Source organism: Neofelis nebulosa, chromosome 2 (genome assembly GCF_028018385.1).
Source record: "Neofelis nebulosa isolate mNeoNeb1 chromosome 2, mNeoNeb1.pri, whole genome shotgun sequence".
NCBI lineage: Eukaryota > Metazoa > Chordata > Mammalia > Carnivora > Felidae > Neofelis > Neofelis nebulosa.
This window is the reverse complement of record NC_080783.1, coordinates 221,456,512-221,478,707: the sequence shown is the minus strand read 5'-3', so window position 1 is coordinate 221,478,707 and position 22,196 is coordinate 221,456,512. Positions and strand designations below refer to the sequence as shown.

At 56.2% G+C, this 22,196-nt stretch overlaps 1 protein-coding gene across 1 annotated transcript in view; it reads left to right on the top strand.

Moving 5' to 3' along the window:
- The window catches only part of PRKCZ (protein kinase C zeta), an 80,209-nt gene that overhangs the window by 26,694 nt on the left and 31,319 nt on the right, over positions 1 to 22,196 (top strand). Inside the window, exon 2 of the mRNA XM_058719412.1 lies at positions 20,135 to 20,220. Within this exon, the coding sequence (XP_058575395.1) occupies positions 20,135 to 20,220 (86 nt within the window). The remainder of the gene's footprint in view (positions 1 to 20,134; positions 20,221 to 22,196) is intronic.

Sequence of the window (22,196 nt, the reverse complement as noted above, 5' to 3'; positions counted from 1 at the left end):
AACTTGTTTCCTGACCCCCGGCCACCCCCACATGTGCTAGGGCGCTCTGCGAACACAGCTGCCTCCCTAGCCTGGGGCTGGTTGCTCCCAGCGCCCTATCTAACCGCCTCTTGAATTCAAATCACATCAATGTGATAAATTTTTAATATCGCGACCATTCTAGGCCTTTCTCAGTGGATAGAGCTACAGCTGGCTTTCTCCGGTCCCTTTTAGAATGAGGCGAGGTGTAAGTAGTGGAAAGTCCGCAGCCATTTGTCTGTTTAATGCACACTTACTGAGGCCCATGGTGAGAATGGAAATGGGAATGTGATTCCTGTGCTCAGGAAACTTCCGGTTACAAGCGAGGGCCGGCACAGCGAAGTAAATGGTGGTCTGGCGGGACATGGTCAGCGCGGCGGGTGCCAGCTGCTCCTGGCCATGTGCGCACCTGTGCTTCTGGGGCTCCTCATCGGCCTGCCCAGATGTGGGCAGAAGAGAGGAGAAGGTGGGGCTTACAGCATCCGCAGCTGAACATCAAAACTGGGGCCGGACTCTTAGGATCTCTAGCCCCGCAGAGGACGGTGGCCCTGGACGCGGGGCCCTTGCCCTGGAGGGACAGGGAAGACAGTGGACTCGGTCACTGTGCGCAGGGCCCATGGTGGCCGCCTCTGGTTCAGGGCCTGGGATGACGCCACATGTCCACACGGAGTTTGTGTCCTGGCGGGGAGAGAAAGATTGGACAGGTGAGCCTGCAGACCTCTGGGGAGAGAAGCTGGGACAGGTGAGCCCGCAGGCACATGGAGCCACACGATGGCTGGAAGAGCTGCGGGGAGGGCTGGGGGCTGCCTCCATGCATGGAGGGAGCCAGCTTTGCCCAGGTGGGAGGAGGTGAGGCAGGAGCGCAGAGGAACAGGGGTGACTGGGGGTGAGGGGAGGGGAGGTGCCACTGAGAGGTGGGAGCCACGGGATTGGACGTGATTGGACCTATGATATAGGAACCAAATGGGCCCACTGCTGCCCAGGAGAGGGTTAGGGAGAAGGGGCAGGAGTCCGGCACTGGGACAACATTGGCGGAACCTGGGGGGGCTGGGGGTGGTTCCCCTGTGAATGGGTGGGAGCGGGAAGTGAGCGTGGAGGGAGGAACGTGGACAGGTGGACGTGGGCAGGTCTCCGGGGGAGGGGCACACAGGATTACAAGGTTTACCCTTCCCGCACAGCCCCTGTTGACCGTCCGGCGGCATCCAGCCATTGTTTTCAGCGACGGGGTCCACCCGCATCCGGGACGGCACCCCATTGGCCTCTGGCTTATCTGTGCTCCCCTGCGGCCCCACGGTACCTCCAGAGTGGTGGTGCTGTCCGAGCGGACGCTGGGACACTCGTTCGTGGGGAAGGTCATTCCTTTTCGTCACAGTGCCAGTGCCCTCTGCACCTGGGGTCTCCTGTCAGGGGGCTTCGAAGGCACATACACTTGTGTCACGGCCACACTGACCCTGCCCGCTGTCTCCGGCACCGTGTCTGCGCTTGTCCCGTGTGGTCCTCCAAGCCCAGAGATGGCCGGGGACACAGGGCACCGGCAGACGCGAGCCCCAAAGGGGCCGGAGGTGTGGGGAGGTGGTCGTGAGCATGTGGGGGGCTCACTGCTGACAACAGGCTCGTTTCCCTCCGGCTGGTCTGAGAGTGAAGTGAGGGCAGCAAGCTGTTGTTCCAGTGTCCCGTGAGGTCTTTTTAAATGTCCAGGTGAAGTGGGTTTGGGGTGAGGCAGTCACGTGGCTAAGAGCTTCGAAGAGGAGCCCGAGGGCCCCCCAGGGTCCTTTCTCGGTGCTGCTCTGGGGGCCATGATCGGACGACTTCGGGAGGATTTCTTTGAGATGTTCAGTAGTCGTGGGACAAGAGTCCTTCCTGCAGGGTGGACAGCGTGCTGGGACGAGCCCCGGGGGGGGGCCCTCCGTGGGAGGGGAGCTGTTGCTCTGGCCCTCTGTGGCCTCATTTGCACCTGACTTGTTCCGGAGGCTCGAGCCCCCTGCCCCCCAGCTGACTCAGTGGCCCTACTGATCTCTGATTCTCATGATCACAGAGCCTTCTTCCCCGAGAGCTGGCTTTGGAGAGACCAGGGCTCCGACTCAGAGTGGGTGCCAGAGCCGAAAAATGGAAATGAGCTTCTTGTTTGTTTTTCTAAAGAAAATTGTCATGAGAAATTCCAAACATCTACAAAAGTAGAATTGTGTACTGAAGACAGCTCCACCAGTGACCTCCGGCCAGCCAGTGCCCCACCCTTCCCAGCCCAAATCCCGGACATCTAGCTTCCGCATTCCAGCAGACAAGCATCCCATAATAGCGTTGTCCCACCAACACAGAAGGACCTTTAATGTCACATTTTAATATCGCCAAATTGGTAAATACTATTCCAATTCCCAAACTGCCTCAGTTTTTTAAAAGAGGGCTTGCTTTTGAAAATGAACTGTAATCAATAAGGCACGTACCTCGCAGTTTATCGCGCGTGTGGATGCCTGTTTGGTCCGTGTCGTTTATCGCGTGTGCCGAACGTTCCATCTGCACCAGGGTCCCCCCGGGGTTGTTCTTCTGGGCCCCCTGCCCCGCCCCACCATCCCTAACCCCTGCCAACCGCACACCTGTTCTCCATCTCCGTTATTTTGGTGTTTGGTGAGTATGTGCTCAGTGTGCGGTCCTTTGGGACTGGTGTCGGCACTCAGCACAGCGTCTGGGGACTCACCCAGGGAGGTGTGTGTGTGTGTGTGTGTGTGTGTGTGTGTGTGTGTGTGTGTGCGCTCCTTTCTCCTGCCGTGTAGCGCTCCACGGTGTGGCCACACATGCCCTGGTCAGCTGCTCACCAGTGGGTGGTGGGTGTGAGTCCCGTGGCAGATGGCCTCGCCCTCCTGCAGCGAGTCCTGGAGACCCTCCCCAGACCAGCGGCCACTCCTCCCTGGAGCAGCACCGAACACCCGCGTGGATGGGTGCCGTTCACCAGTGGGTCTTGGGTTCGCCCGCAGCAGGATCCTTACGCAGACACCACACCCGCGTTGCTCCTTCAGGGGCTTCCCTGGGAGCGATTCCTGGCAGTGGGTCACGTGATGGGTGCCTGTGTGGTTATGCTTGGTGCTGCTGACTCCCGCCGTCGGGCCCTCCCGTGCCCGCACGGAGCTGTCCTTCCGTGACGGCGGACCTGAGACAGCGGGAGAGCCATACTTTAAGTACCGCTTCAGAGAAAAAGGGATCAAGGTAGACCCCTCCGTGAGTTCCTGCGGATCTCTTGCGGGGCCCGTGGTCCTCCTGGGCCTGGCGGAAGCCTGTGCCGAGCCCGCCCTTCGTCCGATCTTCTCTTCACCTCATCCTTAGAACTCAGTGCAAATGTTCCCTCCTCCGGGAAGCCTGCCTGGCCCCGCCTACCTCTGTGCTTTCCACGTACCTCAGGTTAGGGGGTCTCCCATCCCTGGGACCAGGCACTGACCTTGGTGGCTCCTGGAGGCCAAGCCATGTTCCTACCGCCTCTGGGTCCCTGGAGCTGGGGCCATGTTGTCGTCACCTCTGGGTTCCTGGTCTTGGCAGACCACTGTTGTGTCCCCGGCATTCGTGACAGCTTGAACAGAGGAGGTGAGGGAATTGGCGGTGGCTTTGGTGACCGTGGTGAGATGGGGTGTCCCCTGAGTTGAGGCCCCCTGAGCGTGACCCCATGCTGGGTCTCTGGAACAAACGTGATTGGTGCAGACAGGACGCCAGGGGCTGAGGCAAGTGAGGGGCACACCCCGCACGCTTCTGTCATCTCTCTCATCCCCCCCACCCCCCCTTCTTACAGGAACCTTTGATGACATTGGGCCGACCCATTGTCTCCATCTCAGGGCCCTTAACTTGATCACAGCAGCAAAGTCCCATTTGCCTTGTAAGGTGACATACAGTTTCCAGGGACTAGGATGGGGACGTCTCTGCGGGCTGTCGTTCAGCCGAACATGGAAGCTTCTAGGCCTGTAAGTGGGGATTTCTGTCCCCACTGGTGGGGTTCTTGGAGTGGGAGCCTGAGAGCCAGCTCTAGCTATCCCTAGGGGACCCTTGGCCTTGGGTGGCCTCCACTGGCTTCTGTGGAGTGGAGTCCATGATGCCTACCCCTTCCTCCTATCTGGCTTCTTCTGATCCAAGGTAGTAATGGATTGAAACACGCCAATCACAACACCTGCACTGAGCAACCCCAGGTGGCCAGCAGGTGCCAGCCGCACGGAGCCGATCCCCTGGAATGTGAGTCGGAGGGAAGGGGAGGTGACAGCAGTGACCTTGATGGTTGATGTCGGCTCACACTCAGGCCGGCTTCGGGGATGTCCTGACACAGGCCTGCGGTCCAAGTGCGTCCCTGAGACTTGATCTTGCTGGTGCCGGCAGCCTGATGTCCGGCGGCCGACCAGGGCAGGCCGGAGATGGTGGGGTGAGGGTGAGTCCAAAATGTCCAGAGGCAGGGTTGGTGGGCTCGGTCACCTGCTGGGGTGCGGGGGGAGTGTGGGTTTGTTGCCAGGGTAGCCCAGGAAGAGGCCAGGGACCTTCGGGACAGGGTGATTTATTCAGGGCTCCCAGGAGTGACCAAGAACAGGAAGCAGATGGGCCCAGGCACAGAGATCGGCTTCTCTCCGCAGCACCAGCTTCCTGGGAGGGGCTCCACCCCCGGTCAGGTGACTTCCTAGCCTCCCGTCTATTGGGTCACATCTTCGGGGAACAAAGCTTCTGGCCTGACTCCGAGGTTCCACTGTCCCCTGGATGCCCTTGGTCCTTCACAAACCCTTCACTGGCCAACCCCCCACCCCCCGCCCTACGGGGATGGGGAGGGCTGGGCCCGACGGGAACTGGGGGCAGACTGTGTAGGTGGGGAGTGGAGCCCCACAATGCTGGGGGTACAAGCACCTGTTCAGACGTGGCCATGCGGGTCCTCTCCTCGGGGTGCCACACCTGTCATCGTCACGCAAACCCGGAGAGCACATGCGCCCCCCCACCCCGACTCCCAAGGACAGATTCTGGGCATATTCACACTGTACCTCGGGTTATGAGATGTGGACTGTTTTCATGCCGGCGCTCAGGTGGGAGTAAGTGTGCATGGGGTGGGTAAGAGAGGCGCCAGCGTGTTGGCAGGATTCTGGGGACACTCACGCTTCAGCCTTGGACTCCCTTAAGCCACTGTGTCAACCTCGGCTCTGCCTGGGACAAAGCCCACCCTTGCCAGACCCTCTCTGAGCTCCTGTTCAAGGGGGTCCAGGTCCTTTCCCCAAAACCTTTCTTCCTTACGATTTGATCCTCAGACACAGACTTTACAAAAATTTGGCACCTATGTGCATCCGGCCACCATCCAGCCATCTGTCCCTCGAGGTTTGCAAATTTCCACCCAAGAGGGGAGGACCACCATTGGTTTTCTCACAGATGAGCTGGGGCAGACCCCTCCTTGTTCTCCCGCAGCTGGAGGGCAGGCCTCTTACTGCTGGCATCCCTGAGGCCCGGGCGCGTCTTGCAGGTCTGTGTGTCCCTTGGGGGCACGCACAATAGTGGTGTTTCCAGTTTTGGGCCTCTTAGATTAGATGCGGAATGTTGAGGGGTTGGGCTGGCATCTGGGGCAGGGGGAGGGCTGGGTGTGGGCGGGGGGTGCGGGCACAGAAGTACTTGTGGTCCAGTCCCCGGAGGTGATTCTGACGGATGGCAGGTCTGTGGTGTGGCCGAGGAGGAGGACGGTCAAGGTCATTCATTGGTGTTGAGATGGAGAGAAGGTGACCCAGTGCCCAGATGTTTGAGGGTGGGGAGATGATGGTGTTGACGCGTGCAGAGGGGCAGGGAGTGGTCGCGGGGAGCCCGCCCGCCATCCCCGGCCCTGGGAGGTGGATGCCAGGTCGAGGGCCCCGTGGGGCTGGCTTTGGGGGAAGAGGGGGCTTGCAGGTGGTGTGAGAGAAACACATGACCCGGGGCTCTGCACGACTGTCACGTGTCTGCTGGGGAGTCAGAGACATCAGGCAGAGAACCAGCCTGCTCAGCCCCTCGCGGCAGGGACAGGAAGCGCAGGCTGACAGAGGTGCCTCGGGGACCCCGGGAGCGGGTTTTCTGTGTGCGTCCCGGGTGTCTGTGCTCATGGCAGTGCCATCGATGCACTGTGGTGAGCGAAGACGCGTCTGGAACAAGAGAGACGCCCCCTTCCTTGCACTAAAAGAATACAGTAGACGTGAGCTCTTTTCAGAGGTGCTTTTATGTGACTTACAAGGGTACTTACAAGGGTGGCCAAATAAGAGGTTGTGTTTTGAGTGTGGGCCCCAGAAGGTTCATCTTAGAGGGGGAAAAAAAAGCCAAAGACAAGGTTAAGAACGCAGCACGGGAGTCCCCTCTTGGGCCTGTGCTGATATTGGGAGTTTTAACTTTTCTCCATGGAAGAAAATGACCTGGTGCCTCCATTCTCCATTTTCTTTCTGATTTTTTACCAAAATAAAGCATTCCAGAAACTGTAAAGTCTGGAGTGTTCAACGGAATGAGTTTTTACAAGGTCCCTGTCAGCTTCCAGTTGAATAGGGGATACCCCCCACCCAGGCGCCTCCCCCCACCCCCACCGCCCCCCCACCGGCAGATAGTTTTTGCTTGTTTTCGAACTTTTTGTTGTGGAATCCTACAGGATCTCAGTCAGCATCCGTGAGTGTGACTTCCCCAGAGTGTCGGATGTGGTTCTGGCTCATCATTCCCTTTGCCCTGTCGGGCGCACTGTGTGAATTCACCGCGACTTTATCCGCTGCGCTCGCGGAGGTTCCGGTTTTTAGCTGCTGCACACGTGCGTGTACGTGGATGTGCGCTGAGCCTCGGGGCCCGGGCCTGGCCAGCCGTGTTTCATCTGCCATCTTCCCTGAAGCGGCTGCCCCAGTTTACGCTCCGCCCTGTTTCCGGACATCACTCGTGTGGATTTTTTCCAGACCAGCAACCGGTCGTGACACCCATCGAGTGTCGTACGATTGAACTGCGTTCTGACACCGTCTGCCCGGGGTTAGTGCAGGCCCCACGGGTTGCTTCCACAAGACTGCCCCGATTTCAGACACCTGTCAGGGTCCCACGATACTCCCAACCAAGCCACTGTCAGCCAGGTGTCCCCAAGATCCCCTCGCAGGTTCAGGAATGTGCCAGAATGGCTCACAGAACTCAGGAGGACACCTCAGTTTGCTGGTGTATCGTAAAGGGTGCAACTCGGGACCAGCCTGACGGGGGAGCTGCAGAGGGTGAGGCGCGGGCCTCGGCTTGTGGACGCCCGTGACCTCCCCGGGCGCACGAGCCTGCAGGCCCTTCACACCTCGTTGGCTGGGGACGTTTCCTTACAGAGCTGTGATGATGAAATCCTCGGCCATTGGTGATTAACTCAGCCTGCAGCCCCTCTCCCCTCCCCAGAGGCTGGGTGTGGGGTCCCAGCCCTCCAGTCACGCCTCACTCTCTCTGAAGCTACCGAGTCCTCTCCTTAGTGTACAAAAGACCCTCCCTCTGTCACTCTGGAGAGTGCAGGGGTTTAGGACGTGTGCACCAGCCCACCCCTGTGATGAGTGTGAATTCATCGCACCCCTTCAGGCTTTCGGGGGGTGTCCAGCACGTGGGGGTGTCGCCAAGCTCTTCCGGTGTGCCAGCGGAGCCGATGTAAAATGAAATGAAATTCTGGTCTCGGTTTGCATTCCTCATCGCCTCTTCCCGCATACTTCTGGACTTCCCTCAGGACCCGCTTTTGTGACGTGCCTGCCCACGTCTTCTGCGTACTTTCAAAATTGGGGTGTTTAAAAATTTTTTTTTTCAACGTTTATTTATTTTTGGGACAGAGAGAGACAGAGCATGAACGGGGGAGGGACAGAGAGAGAGGGAGACACAGAATCGGAAACAGGCTCCAGGCTCCAGGCTCCGAGCCGTCAGCCCAGAGCCTGACGCGGGGCTCGAACTCACGGACCGTGAGATCGTGACCTGGCTGAAGTCGGACGCTTAACCGACTGCGCCACCCAGGTGCCCCAAAATTGGGGTGTTTAAAAACAACCCAGTTGGGGTGTGCGTCCTTTTTATTGATCTGTAGGGTCACTGCGTGTATTCTGGTTGTGAGGTCTTTGATTACCACGAATTTGCTCCCACGCCCAGCGGTTTGTGTCTTCATTCTTTCAATGAACAGAAAATGGACTCTTATGTCACAGTTAGTGCTTTTGGTAGTGTGTTGAAGAAATGCCTCTTTGCCCCAAGGACCTGAACACGCTCTCTCATGCCACGATTGCAAGCTTTCGTGACTCCTGTGACTCCTGTGAGTGAGCTTGGTGTGTGTGGTGTGAGGTAGGGGTCGTTTGCATCCTTGCTGGTAACCAACCAGTTGAACCAGGACCATTTCTTGAGAAGCCCGTCTGTCTCCCACCACATTTCAGTGGCACCCTTGTCATAAATTAGGTGACTGTGTGTGGTGACCTGTTTCTGGCCTTCTGTCCCATTGATCTCGTATACCAACATCACACTGGTTTAATTCAGCTTGATGATAACCATTCATATCGTGCGTTGTAAGTCCTCTGATTTTGTTTTCCTTCAAGATTTTCCTGGTTCCTCTCTGCCTTCTCAATTTCAATACAGATTTTACAATTGGCTTATAAATTCCCAAAACCCAGTGAGGCTGTTTGGTTGGTTGGTTGGTTGGTTGGTTGGTTGGTTGGTTTCAGTTTGGATTGCATTGAATTTATAGATCAACACGGGAGAACTGTCATCTCTACAATATTGAGGCTTCCAACCCCTGAGCATATACTTGTGCGGTCTTCACGTTCTCTCGGTAACATTTTATAGCCTTTTGTCCAGCAGCCCTGCACGTTGTTTGTAGAGCACTTCACTGGTATTTAACTTCATGTTAAGTGATGTTACTTTTATAGTTCTCCATAAAACTTATTTGTTGATAGAAATGTATTGAGAAATGCAGTTAGTTGCTTCACGTTGACTTTTTGTCCAGCAACCTTGTGAATATGATAAATTCACACATTAATGCTGGCACTTCATCTGCAGACACCTTTCGATTTCCTAGACAATCATTCTGTCAGGGAATAACTTTTATTTCCATCTCCCCAACCCTGCACCTGTTGCCTTCTGGCACTGGCCGTGTTTACCTTTCCAAACGATGTGGAACAGAAGTGGTGACAACCAGCAGCCTCTTGCTCCTGATCTGGGGAAAGCTTGCAAAATTTCACCATTAAGGATGTTTGTGAAGGGATTTTTTTCCTCCTGAAAATCCCCACCATCAAATTAAAGCGGTTCCATCTTATTCCTAGTCGAGTTTTTGTCCCGAATTGTGTTGGATTTTATCAAATGCTTCCTTTGTCTCTTGACATACTTTTCTCTTTTTTTCTATTAATAAGGCAAATTAACTGATTGACTTGAACGTCACCCACCCCTGCACTTCCTTTATGCGATCCGTTTGATTGTGATGCTTACCTTTTCTATAGTTTGCTGGATTCACTTTGCTAACATTTTGTTTGGTGTTTTTGCAACCTTATTTGTGACAGAGACTGGCCTATTATTCTCCTTTTTTGTAACGTTATCATCAGAATTTAACACCGAGGTAGTTTGGCCTTATAAAATTAAATGTTTTTTTTTTTTTTTTTAATTCTTACGCACATTTTACGTAAAATGATATTAGTCCTAACTTAATTATTTGGAAGGATTCACCAGTAAAGCTCTATGAACCTGGAGTCTTCTTTGTGGGAAAGTTTTAAAAGCTGTTTAATTTTTAAAATAGAAATCAAATATTGAAATTTTGTATTTCTTCTCTCATCTTTAGTCATGTTTTGAAGGACTTCGAAATGTCTAAAGATTTATTGAAAGTTCATAGCTTTATTATGTTTTAAAATATCTTTAATATCTATAGATATTATTAAATTATTGGGTTTGTCTTTCTCTTTTTAATTTTGTGAGTTTTTCATCATGTGTTTTGTGTCATATTGGGTGCATACAAATTTAGGATCATGATATCTGCTTTTCGGATTGATACTTTCACCATCTTTAAATTTTTAAGATGAAAAATACCGTTAGCCTGCGAGTTTGCTTTGTCCAACATCAACATAACTATACTAGCACTTGTATATGCCAAGGGGGAGGAGAACATAGTGTTTACATGGTGTCCTTTTACTTTCAACTCTTCTGTATCATATTTTGACAACAGGTTGTACTAGCAGAAGTTGCTTTTAGTGTAGGCTGACAGTCCATGTCTTTTAATTGAAGCATTTAGTCCAATTACATTTAATGTGATACTGAAATGTTACAGTTTAAATCTGCCACCTTACTATTCATTTTACAACCTACCCATCTGTTTCTTTTTCACCTTCCTTTCTTGCCTGCCCTAGGTTCAGTCAAGTGTTAGTATTCCAAACTCTCCCCCCTTTATTAGCTTTGTTTAGAAATACTTCAAAAAATACATTTTTTAAATATTCTGGCTGCCTTAGAAATTACAAAACATGTTCTTGGAATGTACCTTAAATTAAATACTTGTACTATTTCCCAGGTAAGGCAAGAACCTTAGAACACTTCAGTTATATTTAACCCCTATCAATTTCTATGCTATTATTGTCATGCATGTGGATATCACATATATTTTAAACCCCAGAAATCATCATTAATAATTGTTTTAAATTTTTTTTAACGTTTAGTCATTTTTGAGAGACAGAGAGTGCGAGTGGGGGAGGGACAGAGAGAGAGGGAGACACAGAATCCGAAGCAGGCTCCAGTCTCTGAGCTGTCAGCACAGGGCCCAATGCAGGGCTCGAACTCACAATCCATGAGATCATGACCTGAGCCGAAGTTGGACGCTTCACCGACTGAGCCACCCAGGCACCCCATTAATAATTGTTTTAAATGGTGCTCATTCAGTTTTACCTGTTTCTATAACCTTCTGATGTGCTTGATTTCTTCCTGCCTGATCATGTTTATGTCTGAGACCATTTTTCTTCTGTTTGAAATATCCCTTTTAGTATTTCTGTTAGCACAGATTTGCTGATAATTAGTTGGTTTTGTTTGTGCGAAGATGTGTTTTGCGTTCATTTTGGAGGGCTGTTTCCCACTGGGTGCACGAGTGTGGCAGTCAGGGGTCTCCCAGCACTTTGAGTACGTTGTTTCTTTCGGGAAGTCACCTGTCAGTCTTGTTCCCTTGAAGGTGATGCTTCTCTCTCTCTTTCTCTCTCTTTTTCTTCCTGGCTGCTTTTAAAGTGGTCTTTGTTCTTCTATTTCAGCAGCCCTGTGAACGAGAGGGAAGTATTGAATTTATCCCAACTGAGGTTATAGAGCTTTTTGGATCTAGGGTATAATGTCTTTTGTCTTTTTGGAAAATGTCAGCCAGTATCTTTTCAACTGCTGCCCCATTCACTCCGCCTTCTTCCCTCAGGACTGCATACCCACATTTTTTCACTATATCCCATTTGTCTCTTATGCTCTTTTCTGTATATTTTTTTTTTCCCATCCTGGTTTTCTTTACCTTCTGTGCTTCAATCTGGATATTCTCTGCTGATGTGTCTTATTTGGTATAATCTGCTTTTAAATCTTTCTCCTGAATTATTAACATCAATTACTCTTTTTTGCTTTTAAATTTCTGAAATCCTAGGATTTTTTAGGGCTTCTTTTTCTCTGGGTCTCATTTGATGGTGAAATTCTCTCATCTAATCTTTTTAAATACATTTGAATGTCTGAATCACCTGAGTCTATTTCTGTAGACTATTCAGTATGCTTCTCTTTCTTGGCCTGCCTGGTAATTTTTGGTTGAATATCAGATATTGTGTTTGAAAAACTAGGTAGGCACTCTGAATGATGTTATTTTCCTCATGAGATAATTAAATTTTATTTTGGCAGACGGAGTTTGGGCAAATCACCTTGATTCAGCTCAGGCTGGCCCATTGCCCCTTTTGCATATATGTCTCTCAGTAATGTCAACCCAGAAGGTCCGGGGGTTAGCAGAACCCCAGTCTCCAGCTCTTGTCTCCCCAGTACCAAGAGCCGGCCAAAATGTCTACCTGGGCTGTCTTTTGGGTTTTGTTTTTTTCTTTTAGCAGCTGCTTGTTGCTTGGCCTCTTGGCCTCTGGCCTTGAACTTGTGCAGCTCGGGAACCACTGGATGCCCCGAAGGTTGGTTGCAGGCTGGTTGCAGGCTCCCTTCTTTGCAGGGTCTCGAGGGGGCCTCGCAGGGCAGAGCCACGATGCCACCCCGGTGGGCCTGAGGGCAAAGCATCGGCCCAGAAGGGCTTATTCTCCAGCCTTAAGATCTAATGGGACTTGCCTTGCTAAGTTGTGGGCGCGCTCGGGCCCCAGCACCTTTTCCTTCCTTCCTGTCTCTCCCTTTTGGAGCGGGAACGGCCATCCCAGGCCCGTCCCCACATTGTATTTTGGAAGCACACGTCTTGTTTTGGAGTCACAGGTCCCCAGCTGGACGGGAGTCTTGTCTCCGGGTGAATCGTACCTAGAGTCTCACCTGTGCCTCATGGAGACGAGTCCGTGGACGGCAAGAACTGATGCTGGGATGAGTTGAGGCCTGAGGTCGGTGGGGTGGCACGAGTATACTTTGCATGTGAGAAGAACACAGACTTGGGGGGACTGGGGCAGAATGTCAGGGACCGAATGTGTCCCCGCAAACTATACGGAAGCCCTAACCCCTAACGCGATGGTGTTTGGAAATGAGGTCTCGGGGAGGTGATAGTTGAGGTCACGGGGCGGGGCGCTTATGATGGGGTCATTGCCCTTCTGAGAGCCCAACAGCTGTCTCTGCTGTGAACACACAGCGAGAACATCCTCGGGCCAGGAGGAGGCCTCTCGGGGACCGCCGCACCTGCGCCTTGATCCTGCCCAGACCTCCACCCTCCAGACCGAGAGTCACTGTTGGCTGCTCCCCACCCCCTCCTCGTCTCTGGTGTTGTGTCACAGGAGTCCAGGCTGGCTGCGCCCCTTCCTTAGGCTTGGGTTTTCCTGGGCACGCTGAGCCCCGGCTTCTGTCTCCTGATGGCTGCCCAGGAGCTGCAGGCCTTTCTGTTTGGCCTCCAAGGACTCACCAAGCAGCCTGACAGGGCGCCTGGGGGGATCAGTCGGTTAAGCGTCTGATTCTGGATTTCAGCTCAGGTCAGGATCTTAATGGTTCGTGAGTTAGAGCTCCACGCTGACGGTGCGGAGCCTGCTTGGGATTCTCCCCGCCCTCCCCTCCGCCCCTCCACCCCCGTACTCTCTCTCAAAATAAATAAACACTGAAAAAAAAAAAACCTGAGGACACAAGGTGGCCCTGGTGACACAGCGCTCCTCCTGGCATCGTCTCATCTGCTCATGTGTCTGACTGTGAGGCCCTGGCACTTTCCATGGTGCTTTTCCTGCTGTCGTGGTTTGATTTTGGAGGCAGGATTGGACTCAGGTGCCCGTCCGCGGTGCCCGTTCTCCTGGTTGGAGCTGCCGCTTCCCTGGTGAGCCTGGCTCTGCCTCCCGTGTCGTGGGAGGTGTCGTGGGAGGGGCGGCTGGTCCTGCTGCAGCCATGGGGGCGCCGGGCAGCTGTGAGCAGCTTGTAAAAGTGAATCCACAGAGGAAAACCCCCACGCAGGGAAGAGTTGCATTCCGCATGAGTGTATTTGCAGTAGGTTACTTGGAAGTTGGTATACATCTTTCCATAGACTCTTTCAGAAATTTCGCTCAGCCATTTCTTTTTTTATTTTTATTTTTTTTATTTTTGAGAGAGAGAGCACGAACAGAGGCAGGGCAGAGCGAGGGGGAGACACAGAATCTGAAGCAGGCTCCGGGCTCTGAGCTGTCAGCACAGAGCCCGATGCGGGGCTCGAACTCAACGGACTATGAGATCATGACCTGAGCCGAAGTCGGACGCTTAACTGACTGAACCACCCAGGGACCCCCGGTCAGCTGTTTCATTAAACGCTGATTTGTACCACCAAACATTAAGATATTTGTGATAAAATTATTCGAAAGTTGAACTGTTATAACTCCTCTCGCTCAAAACACCTCTTAGGATTGGTCTTCTTCACGGACGTGGATGGTGTTCGGTGAGGAAGGGCGGCTGTGAGGACCCCTCGGCGGCCCGCGACCCTGTCCTCCCGGCGGTAAAGGGGTTGCGCCCCCATGGGTGCTCCATCACCGTGGTTGACGTGCGTGCACCTCGCTGGGTCCTTAGAGCCAATCAGAGATCGGTTCCGAAGCGGGCGTCCTGCGTGTCCCGGTCGCTTGCGTCTGTCCGCGGCGCCTTTCCCTCTGGAGGAGGAGCGCTTTGCGTCCCCTGCCCCGGCCACTGACACGGCAGCGCCTCCCCGTCCCCTCCTCGGTGACCCGGCTTTCTCTGCCCTGCTGGCCTGGCCATGGGGAGAGGGGGTGGCAGGGATGTCATGCTGGCAGATGCTGGCGGCCCAGCCCGAGTGCGTCCCCACTCCCCCTGCTGGAGAGGCTCTGCTGTGCGGCCCTCACACAATTTAAGCTTTAAAACCAGGGTCTGCCAGCGGGTGTGGCCGCGGGTTGCTCGGAAGGGGGGGGCGGTGCCCAGAGCGGGGGGTGCCCGCGTGGGCCCGGTCGAACCCGGCTCACTCCTGCCTCCTGTGGCCTCCTGGCGTGTGGATGCTGTCTGCTGTCCCTGTCATGTCCACCCAGCCAGTGGTGACCCGGCCTGGTGCTCCTGCCCCGGGAAGGGGAGTCCCTCTCGGCAGCCTGGTCGGGCCATTTCGGTCATGTGACTGCCCGGGACCCAGGACATCACTGGGGGTCGCCCTGCTCTGTTTTCGTCAGCGCCCTTCCCCGCCTGCACAATGACAAGGTTTGGGGTGGCCCCGTGCCCGTGTGCTCCCAGCGAGGGCACCCAGGACTTACGATGACAAGTGCCTCACACACACCATGGGCCAGGAAGCCTTGCCCCGGGGCACGTCCGGGTACCTGTCCTGAGGGCTGACCCCATGATTACTGGGCCGCCCCCCATGGCACGTCACTGCCCAGCTGTCCCCTCCGCGTCCCCTCGTCCCCTGGTTTAAATATTCATGGTGTTTATCATCATTTGCCGCCAGCTCCAGGAGGATAGTCTTCTGTCCTCTTTGTGTGTGTCCCTAGTGCCCCCCGAGGGTGCCGACTGCTTGCAGGGATGAGGAGATGCGGGCAGCGGCTTCGCTCCCGTGTGGGCCAGTCAAGCACCTGTGTTTTCCGTGTACTTACCTAGACCTTTCGTGGTGTTGTTGTCACAAGGCTGTGTCCTGTGCTGCATCCTTGTGGGGAAGAGGTGGCCCCTGCCGTGCAGGTAGAAGCCAGGCAGGTACGACACTTTCCGCGGGGACAAGGACTGCGGCTCACGTGACCCGAGAAGGCCACTCGCCTCCCTCATCACGTGGTTTCCGGCTGTGTGGTCCCAAGACCTTTCCCATGGCCACGTCTGTCCCTGTGGTTCCTCGCCGACCTTCCACGGCTCAGCACCCTCTGACCCACACCTCGAGCTGGAAGGAGATGCTGAGAGGCAGCCTTGTGATCGGGGACACCCCTCAGGTGCACGAGGTCTGTGTCCTGTGCCTGTCCCACCCCGCGGCCCCAGCCCCTGGCACGGTGACCGTGTGTTCGTCCCTCAGAACCTTCCAGACTGTGCAGCAGCCCCACAGTTTCCCCACAGCCGGGCTGACATCCCGCCCGAACCCCCAAGCTGCTATTACACAAGGTCACGTGAAGGACGCAGTAGGAGCCTTTCAGTGGGATGTGACCTGGGGGGAGTGTCCTGTGAGCCCAGATGCTGGCCGGGCGATGTGGCGCAGAGAACGGCCCGGCAGGGCCACCGGCCCCCCGCCTCCGTCCCCTCACACCAGCTCTGCACACAGTCCTGGATGACCGAGTGACCAGGGCATCTCAGACGTCTTAGCCCAAAACATGCTCTTTGTCATTGCTGTTCTGTGTCACAGACCAAGCCCGGCGGTCCCCGCCCTCGGGGGCACAGAGCCGGGGCGCAGGGGAGGTCGCTCTCCCTGACGGAGCAGCGCCCCTTCTGCCCTGAGACCCCGGTGTCGACCTCACGCCACTTCCCACCCCGCGGCCCGAAGCCACCTCGGCCTCACTTGGGGCCTCGTCACCAACGTGGGACCCCCTCCCCGGGGGCATCGGGCCATCCAGTCACTGTGCCCTGACGTGTGCCACGTGGTGCGGCCACTCGCACCCGGTTCCGAGGCGCCGCGCGGGGCGGCGGTCCGCTGCCCGGGGACGAGAGGGGCCGGGACATTCGGCACGCCCCACGCCATGCCCTGGGTCTGCGGGCGCAGGGCGTATCTCACGGCTCCTCGGCCGGCCGTTCTCGTCGGCGCCCTCCAGACGCTCGATTGCCATAGAAACCGAGCTCGTTAAAATTCCCCACAGCCTCCTAATTATAGAATTTCAAAGGCGAGCAGCCCTTCCTCCGAGGGTTGGAGTTGAGGTGGGGGGTGGGGGCAGCCCACGCGGGCCCAGCGCCGCCCGGAGCTGGCCCAGCTTTGCCGCGATGCCACGTCTGCGGCGCCCAGGACGGGCCCCGGAGGGCACACCCCGAGCCCGGAGCTCGGCCCTGACCGCACAGCCGAGACGGGACCCTGGGAGCCACCAGGACTGTGGGCGAGCTCCGCGTGCCTCGCGCGGGCCCCCCACGCGTCTGTGGGCGGGCTCCGCGGGCACTGGGATCAGGGGGACGAGGTGGTCGAGCAGTGGGGGCGCGGGGCCCGTGTTCTCCCCCGAGCAGCCGCGCCTCTGCACGCACGTGCTCTCCGAGGACACGTGCTCTTTTCTTCCTTTGTGAACCGTGCCTGTCACTTCGGATCGGGAATAAGGGCCGTGACTTTCCGGGCAGAAACCCAGGACCTGCGAACGCGACCGTTGCCCGAGCCGGTGGCCCGTGAGGTCGGTGGCCGTGGCCTCCGAGGGGAGGGGACCGTTGGGCCCCCACAGCCTCCATCGTCACCTCTGAGATCAGGGGCTCAGGAGGGCAGAGCGGGTTCCATCCAGCTGCGTCCGGCCCCGCACTTGGGGAACATTCCAGGAAAGACTCAGCTTCGAAAGCGTTGGGCGTTTTGGTGTTTGCCACTGTGGGAATTTGGGTTTTCCAGGAAAGGCTCTCAGTTTGGTTCAGAAGTTAAGGAAGTGCTAATCCCAATCCAGTCGTGAGAGAAGCCCCAGGCTAAACCCCCAGGCGGGCACCCGAGTCTGACCGCGCTCCTCAAGGCCAGCAAGGTCTCCTCAAGGCCAGCAAGGTCGTCACGAAAACCAGGGCCGGCTGAGAAACCACCACCCCCAGCGGGTCCGCGGAAGGACGGCATGCCGTGTGGGATTGAGGGTGTTGTCTGGGCCAGAACCAGCGCGTCAGGGAAAAGTTAGTGGGGCAGAGCGTGTGCCTTAGTTGACGCGGCAGCTCGTTGGCGGTAACGAAGGCTCCACACACTCGTCCGATGTCAACCAGAGGGGCACCGGGCCTGCCTGCGGTCTGCACCGTTCCTCCCAAGTCTGAAATTGTAAATTGCTGTGCCCATAGCCTCCAGCCAGGATAGAGCTTAACCCGCACCCACCCCCGTGACCTGTCGCCCGGAGGCCACACTGTCCTGAACTTGGCATTGGTCTTTCACTTACTAGAACAATTTCACCTCGTGATTATGGATCCTAAAACAATTTGTTGTTGATTTTGTCTATTTTGTGGTTGTGTAAGAGTGGCACCGTTTCCTAAAGCCATTGATATATTGATATGTGTATCAATATATCATTTTCTATTGACTTTTTAGGTAGTTTGATTTTCGAAGATGTATCTGTCATGCTGTGGGTGGCTCAAGTCAGGTGTTACCGCCAGTCGGGTCTCTGTGGTGCAGCCGCACGCTCACCGCGTCCATTTACCATCCTCTTGTCTGTGACCCTGGGCATCTTCAGACGCGCTTGAATGTCCCCCAGCTCGTGTGCGACGGTTTCTCTTGGGCTTTGATCAAGGAGTAATGCAATCGCTAGGTCATGGAGGAAGCAAATGTTCCTCCCCACAAATATCGGTGCTATGTTATCCCCCCCTCTCGGAGAATAAGCAGCTTCTAGGTTGCTGTACGTCAGGGTTGTGGGAGATTAACCTGGGCCCACCGCTCAGGCATCGAGGATACCGAGGTGCCTTTGGGTTTCCCTGATTACTCACGAGGTGGGGCTTCTGGTCATTTTCATTCACTGTCTGTCTTCTGTGGAATGCCTGTTCTTGTCTTTTGTTCATGTTTTTCCTTTGTTAACTTATGGAACTTGTGTGTGCATCCTAAGTCACGAAGCCTCACCACGTGTGTGTGCTGATTCTCTTTGGCTTCCCTGGTGGCCTCTGGCTGAGCATCCCTGCTTGTTTTGATGCACTCGGGTGCACTTGCTCCTTTTTCTACTGCCTTTTGTGTTTTCAGAGTTTTTCTCGCCTTCATATTAGTAAGATCTTCTCCTGCGTTTCCTTATAGAATTTGTTGTCGTTTTGCTCCTCATGTGTAAGTTCTAGTCTTTTGAGGGGACAGAGCTGTGTGTGGAGTGAGGCCTATGCGGGCCACGTGCAGCCCTTGGTCTTGTCCCCTCGGTGAGTGTGCCTGCCTGCTGTGCATTCCCTCATGCCCCTTGGCCTCTGCTAGGACATCTTCGTGTGTCTTACTTTGGCCGACTTTAACCAAATTTGAAGGATGTCCAGTTGGGCATATTTTCGGACATATTTTAGGGCATATTTTCCGTGTGGCAAGTGGGCCGGAATCAAGAGAGCCAGAGTGTTGGTGCTGGTGTGTCCCCGTCAGGCTGGCTCAGTTCCCTCTGTATCTCTGTGTCCCCTGGTCTGTGTCTGTCACTCAGTGCTTTCTCTCTTCAGGACACCTGGGGCTTGTGAATGCCACATCCAGGGAGGCTCAGGGGATGTGATCACCATGCGTGGGGACAGCCAGACCTGTGGACATCAGCAACGACCCGCCGCCGGCCGGGCATCCCTCAAACCGGGGCAGGTGGCCCGGAAGGGCTGGGCCTGGCAGGGCACGCCTTGTCGGCCGGGCAAAGGCCCTGGAGGCCACCGGGGACTCCTCAAGGGCAGGGACACATAGAGGGTGGTACTGCCTCCTGTGGCCTGAAGCCCGGGCGTGAACTCGCAGGGGGAGAGCAGGAAGGTGGAGGCTGCTGCCACCTCCCTCCGGGCCCTGCTCTCGCCCGGGAGTTGCTGAGAGCCTGTGGCGGGAGACCTTTGAGGGCTCCTCGGGCAGCGCGTGGGCCTCCGCCAAAGCCCCAGCTGCCCGCCGGCTGTGGGGCTCCTGCCGCAGAGGGATCCGACCTCTTGTTTCTTGGTCTCCCGCTCAAAGGGAGGGAGGCAGGCAGGCTCCGAGTGGCCGTCCAGCCAGAGCTGCCAATTTGCTTGTTTTAAAAACATTCCGTTACAGTTTCCACACCGGTGTACATTCGTGGCGCTTCCACGGCTCATGAAAGTGGCTTTCGCGGCGGAACTTCATAAAAGCACAAAGCTTCCCGCTGTATCCTGAGTGTTTTGTTTGCACCAGCGTTTGCCTCAGAGTGTTTGGAAGGAGCGAGTTATGAGCATTTTTAGGGAAGAAGAAAACCAGCGGTTCTAGTGCCCCAAGTGGCTCTGGCATTTTTGATCAGCAGTGTCCTTCTTACAAGTTTACATTATTGAACGTGTGTCTTGAAAGCGACGTGTTGGGTAACGCTCGACTCAGCGCGAGCTCCCGGCCTGTCTGCCCCACCTCTGCCCCGAGATGTGTCAGGCCGGGGACACCGGGAGGGGGTCTTGTGTGTCCGGGTGGGCAGGTCGCCCGGCCGAATGCTGTGTTTCTGGCTGACCGTGGACTCCACGTGGCAGCCGCAGCCCCTCTGTGGACGGTGAGACGTGAGCTCACGGCCCCTCTGAACCACATCCCAGTGTGGAACAGGGGGCCTGGTTTCCGCGCCCGGAGGAAGGAGGGTGGAAAGGAAAACAAGGAGGAGGGCTTGGAAGTGGGCGGGCCTCCAGTGACGTTCTGGCCGGACCCTCTCGGGGGCCGCCCGGCTGCTGTCCTCCCTGCCAGGGTGGCCGCCGGGCACACCGTCGCGCCAGCCCCTGGACGGAGCGGCCGTCACCGCGGGCTGACGGCCACCGGGCTCCTGTCCTCGTGTGGGGGGGGGGGGGGCGCTGGTGGCCGCGGGGCTGTCCTTTACCCGTCTTCTATCCTCCCTAGAGTCCGTCTACCGCCGCGGAGCCAGAAGATGGAGAAAGCTGCACCGCGCCAACGGCCACCTCTTCCAGGCCAAGCGCTTTAACAGGGTGAGTGCCGCCGACGCGGGGCCCGGCCTGAGCGGGGCCCTTCCGCGGAGAGTGGGCGGGGCCGCGGAGGCCGTGCCGGCGGGTTCCAGAAATGAGCCGTGGTGAGGCTCAGGTCAGGCCTTTTCTGCATGTGGTGGCTGTTTGACGGATGCAGTCTGTGCATCTCGGCGTTGCTCTGCTGGGATGACACCAGCCGCAGCGTGTGCTCTTGGCCGCGAGGACCTCCTGTGTGCCCGGGGTCCCCTCACGGCCCGCGTCTGCCACCCAGGTGGGCCCGCTGCCCAGCCCTTCGTTTCCATCGTTCCTCTTCAGGACGCTGTCCCATTCTCCAGGAATGATGCGGTTTGTGTGGCTTTGTGGTGGGTCCGCTTCACAGTGGGGGAGGGGGCAGGGGGTGGCTGCAGGTGCCTCACTGGCCAAGGCCCTTCACGTCCCGGGGCCGCCGGATCCACGCGCCACAGACGGGGCTTAAAGCAGCAAGTCCTTCTCTCCCAGTTGCGGAGCCTCAGGCCCCAAGCCGAGGCGTGGGCAGGGCTCTGCTCCCTCTGATGGCTCTAGCGGACCATCCTTCCAGCCTTTTCCAGCTCCCGGGGGCTGTGGCGGTCCTGGGTTTGTGGCTGCTGCAGTCCGATGTCTGTTCTGTCCTCACATGGCCTCTCTTCTCTCGTAAGGACGTCCGTCGGGATTAGCCCCCGCCTGATTGACTATGACTTCATTTTAACTAAGTACCTCTACAGAAATTCTTTTTCAAAATGAGGCCTCATTTGGAGGTTGTAAGGGGACGTGAATTCGGGGACACCATTCAGCCCGCTCCAGCAGCCACACGCGTGCTCACCTGAGGGCCTTTGCACGTGCTGAGTGCTGTGCCCGGTGCGCCCGCCCCCATGCTCTCGGAGCACGTGCTCTGTCTTACTTTCTGTCTCTTGGCTTGGACGACTATCCAGCTCCTCCTCTGTGCCCCCGTCACATATGCACCTGCTGCCCCCCACTGGGTGCAGTGCTCCGGTCACTGGGACTCTGAACGTGGGTTCCCCGATGATTGGAGGAAGGTCGGCCAGGGGAGACCCAGGGCACTGTGTAGGGACCAAGAAGAATGGGGCACGTCTGTGAGGAATGAGGAAGACCCTGGGAACCGAGGTGGGTGGCAGGAGAGCACGGGCTCCAGGGAATGTCGGGTGTCTTGGGGGAGGTTAGGCATCACCAGCAAGCCAGTGCCTGAGGACAGAGGTGTGGCTGCATGAATAATGAACGCTTGTCACATCCCTGGGCCGACTGACTGGGTGTGGACGGGAACTTTAGTGACAACGCGAAGAAATGGAAACATCCCAACTCCCAGGGTGCGAAGCACCTGCCGCCCCCGCCCCGTGTTTATTTTACCAGCCAGCTTTGCGGCCAGGAGGCTTCTCTTTCTGCACATCTGGGCACCAGCTTGGTCCTGGACAGAGAGGGGTCTCGGCCAGACGGGACCAGCCACCCTTCGGGGTATCACAGAAGGTTCTAGGAGTCCCGCTCCCCCATGTTGACTGCTGGTGAAACACCGTTTCTTCATCACAGCTCACTCACCGGTCCGAGACGAGGCCCACCCAGCCAGCAAGACAGGCCGGGGCCCGGCTTGTCCCCCCCTGCAGATTTTAGGAGAAAACCCCATTTTTCTGATTGCAGGGTGCAGACCCTGACTCTGCTTTCCCCTGCCTGCCCCTCCTGCCCCTCCCCGTCCCCACCCTGTTATACATGTTCAGCTGTCCCCAGAGCCCCAGAGTGGGTTTCCCCACACACGGGGAGGGAGAAGGGAGCCTGCCCAAAGACCCTCGACTCAGATCGTTTGGTCGTTCACAGATGAGGAGGCAGATGTGTGCGCAATTTGTTTCCGATTTTGGTTTCCCGCCTGACTGTCCTTGGCTCGACGTCCCGTTGCCTGAGCCCTGGCGGCTGGCGCTGTGCCGTTCACCGTGTTAATCACAGGGCTGTGCACTTCA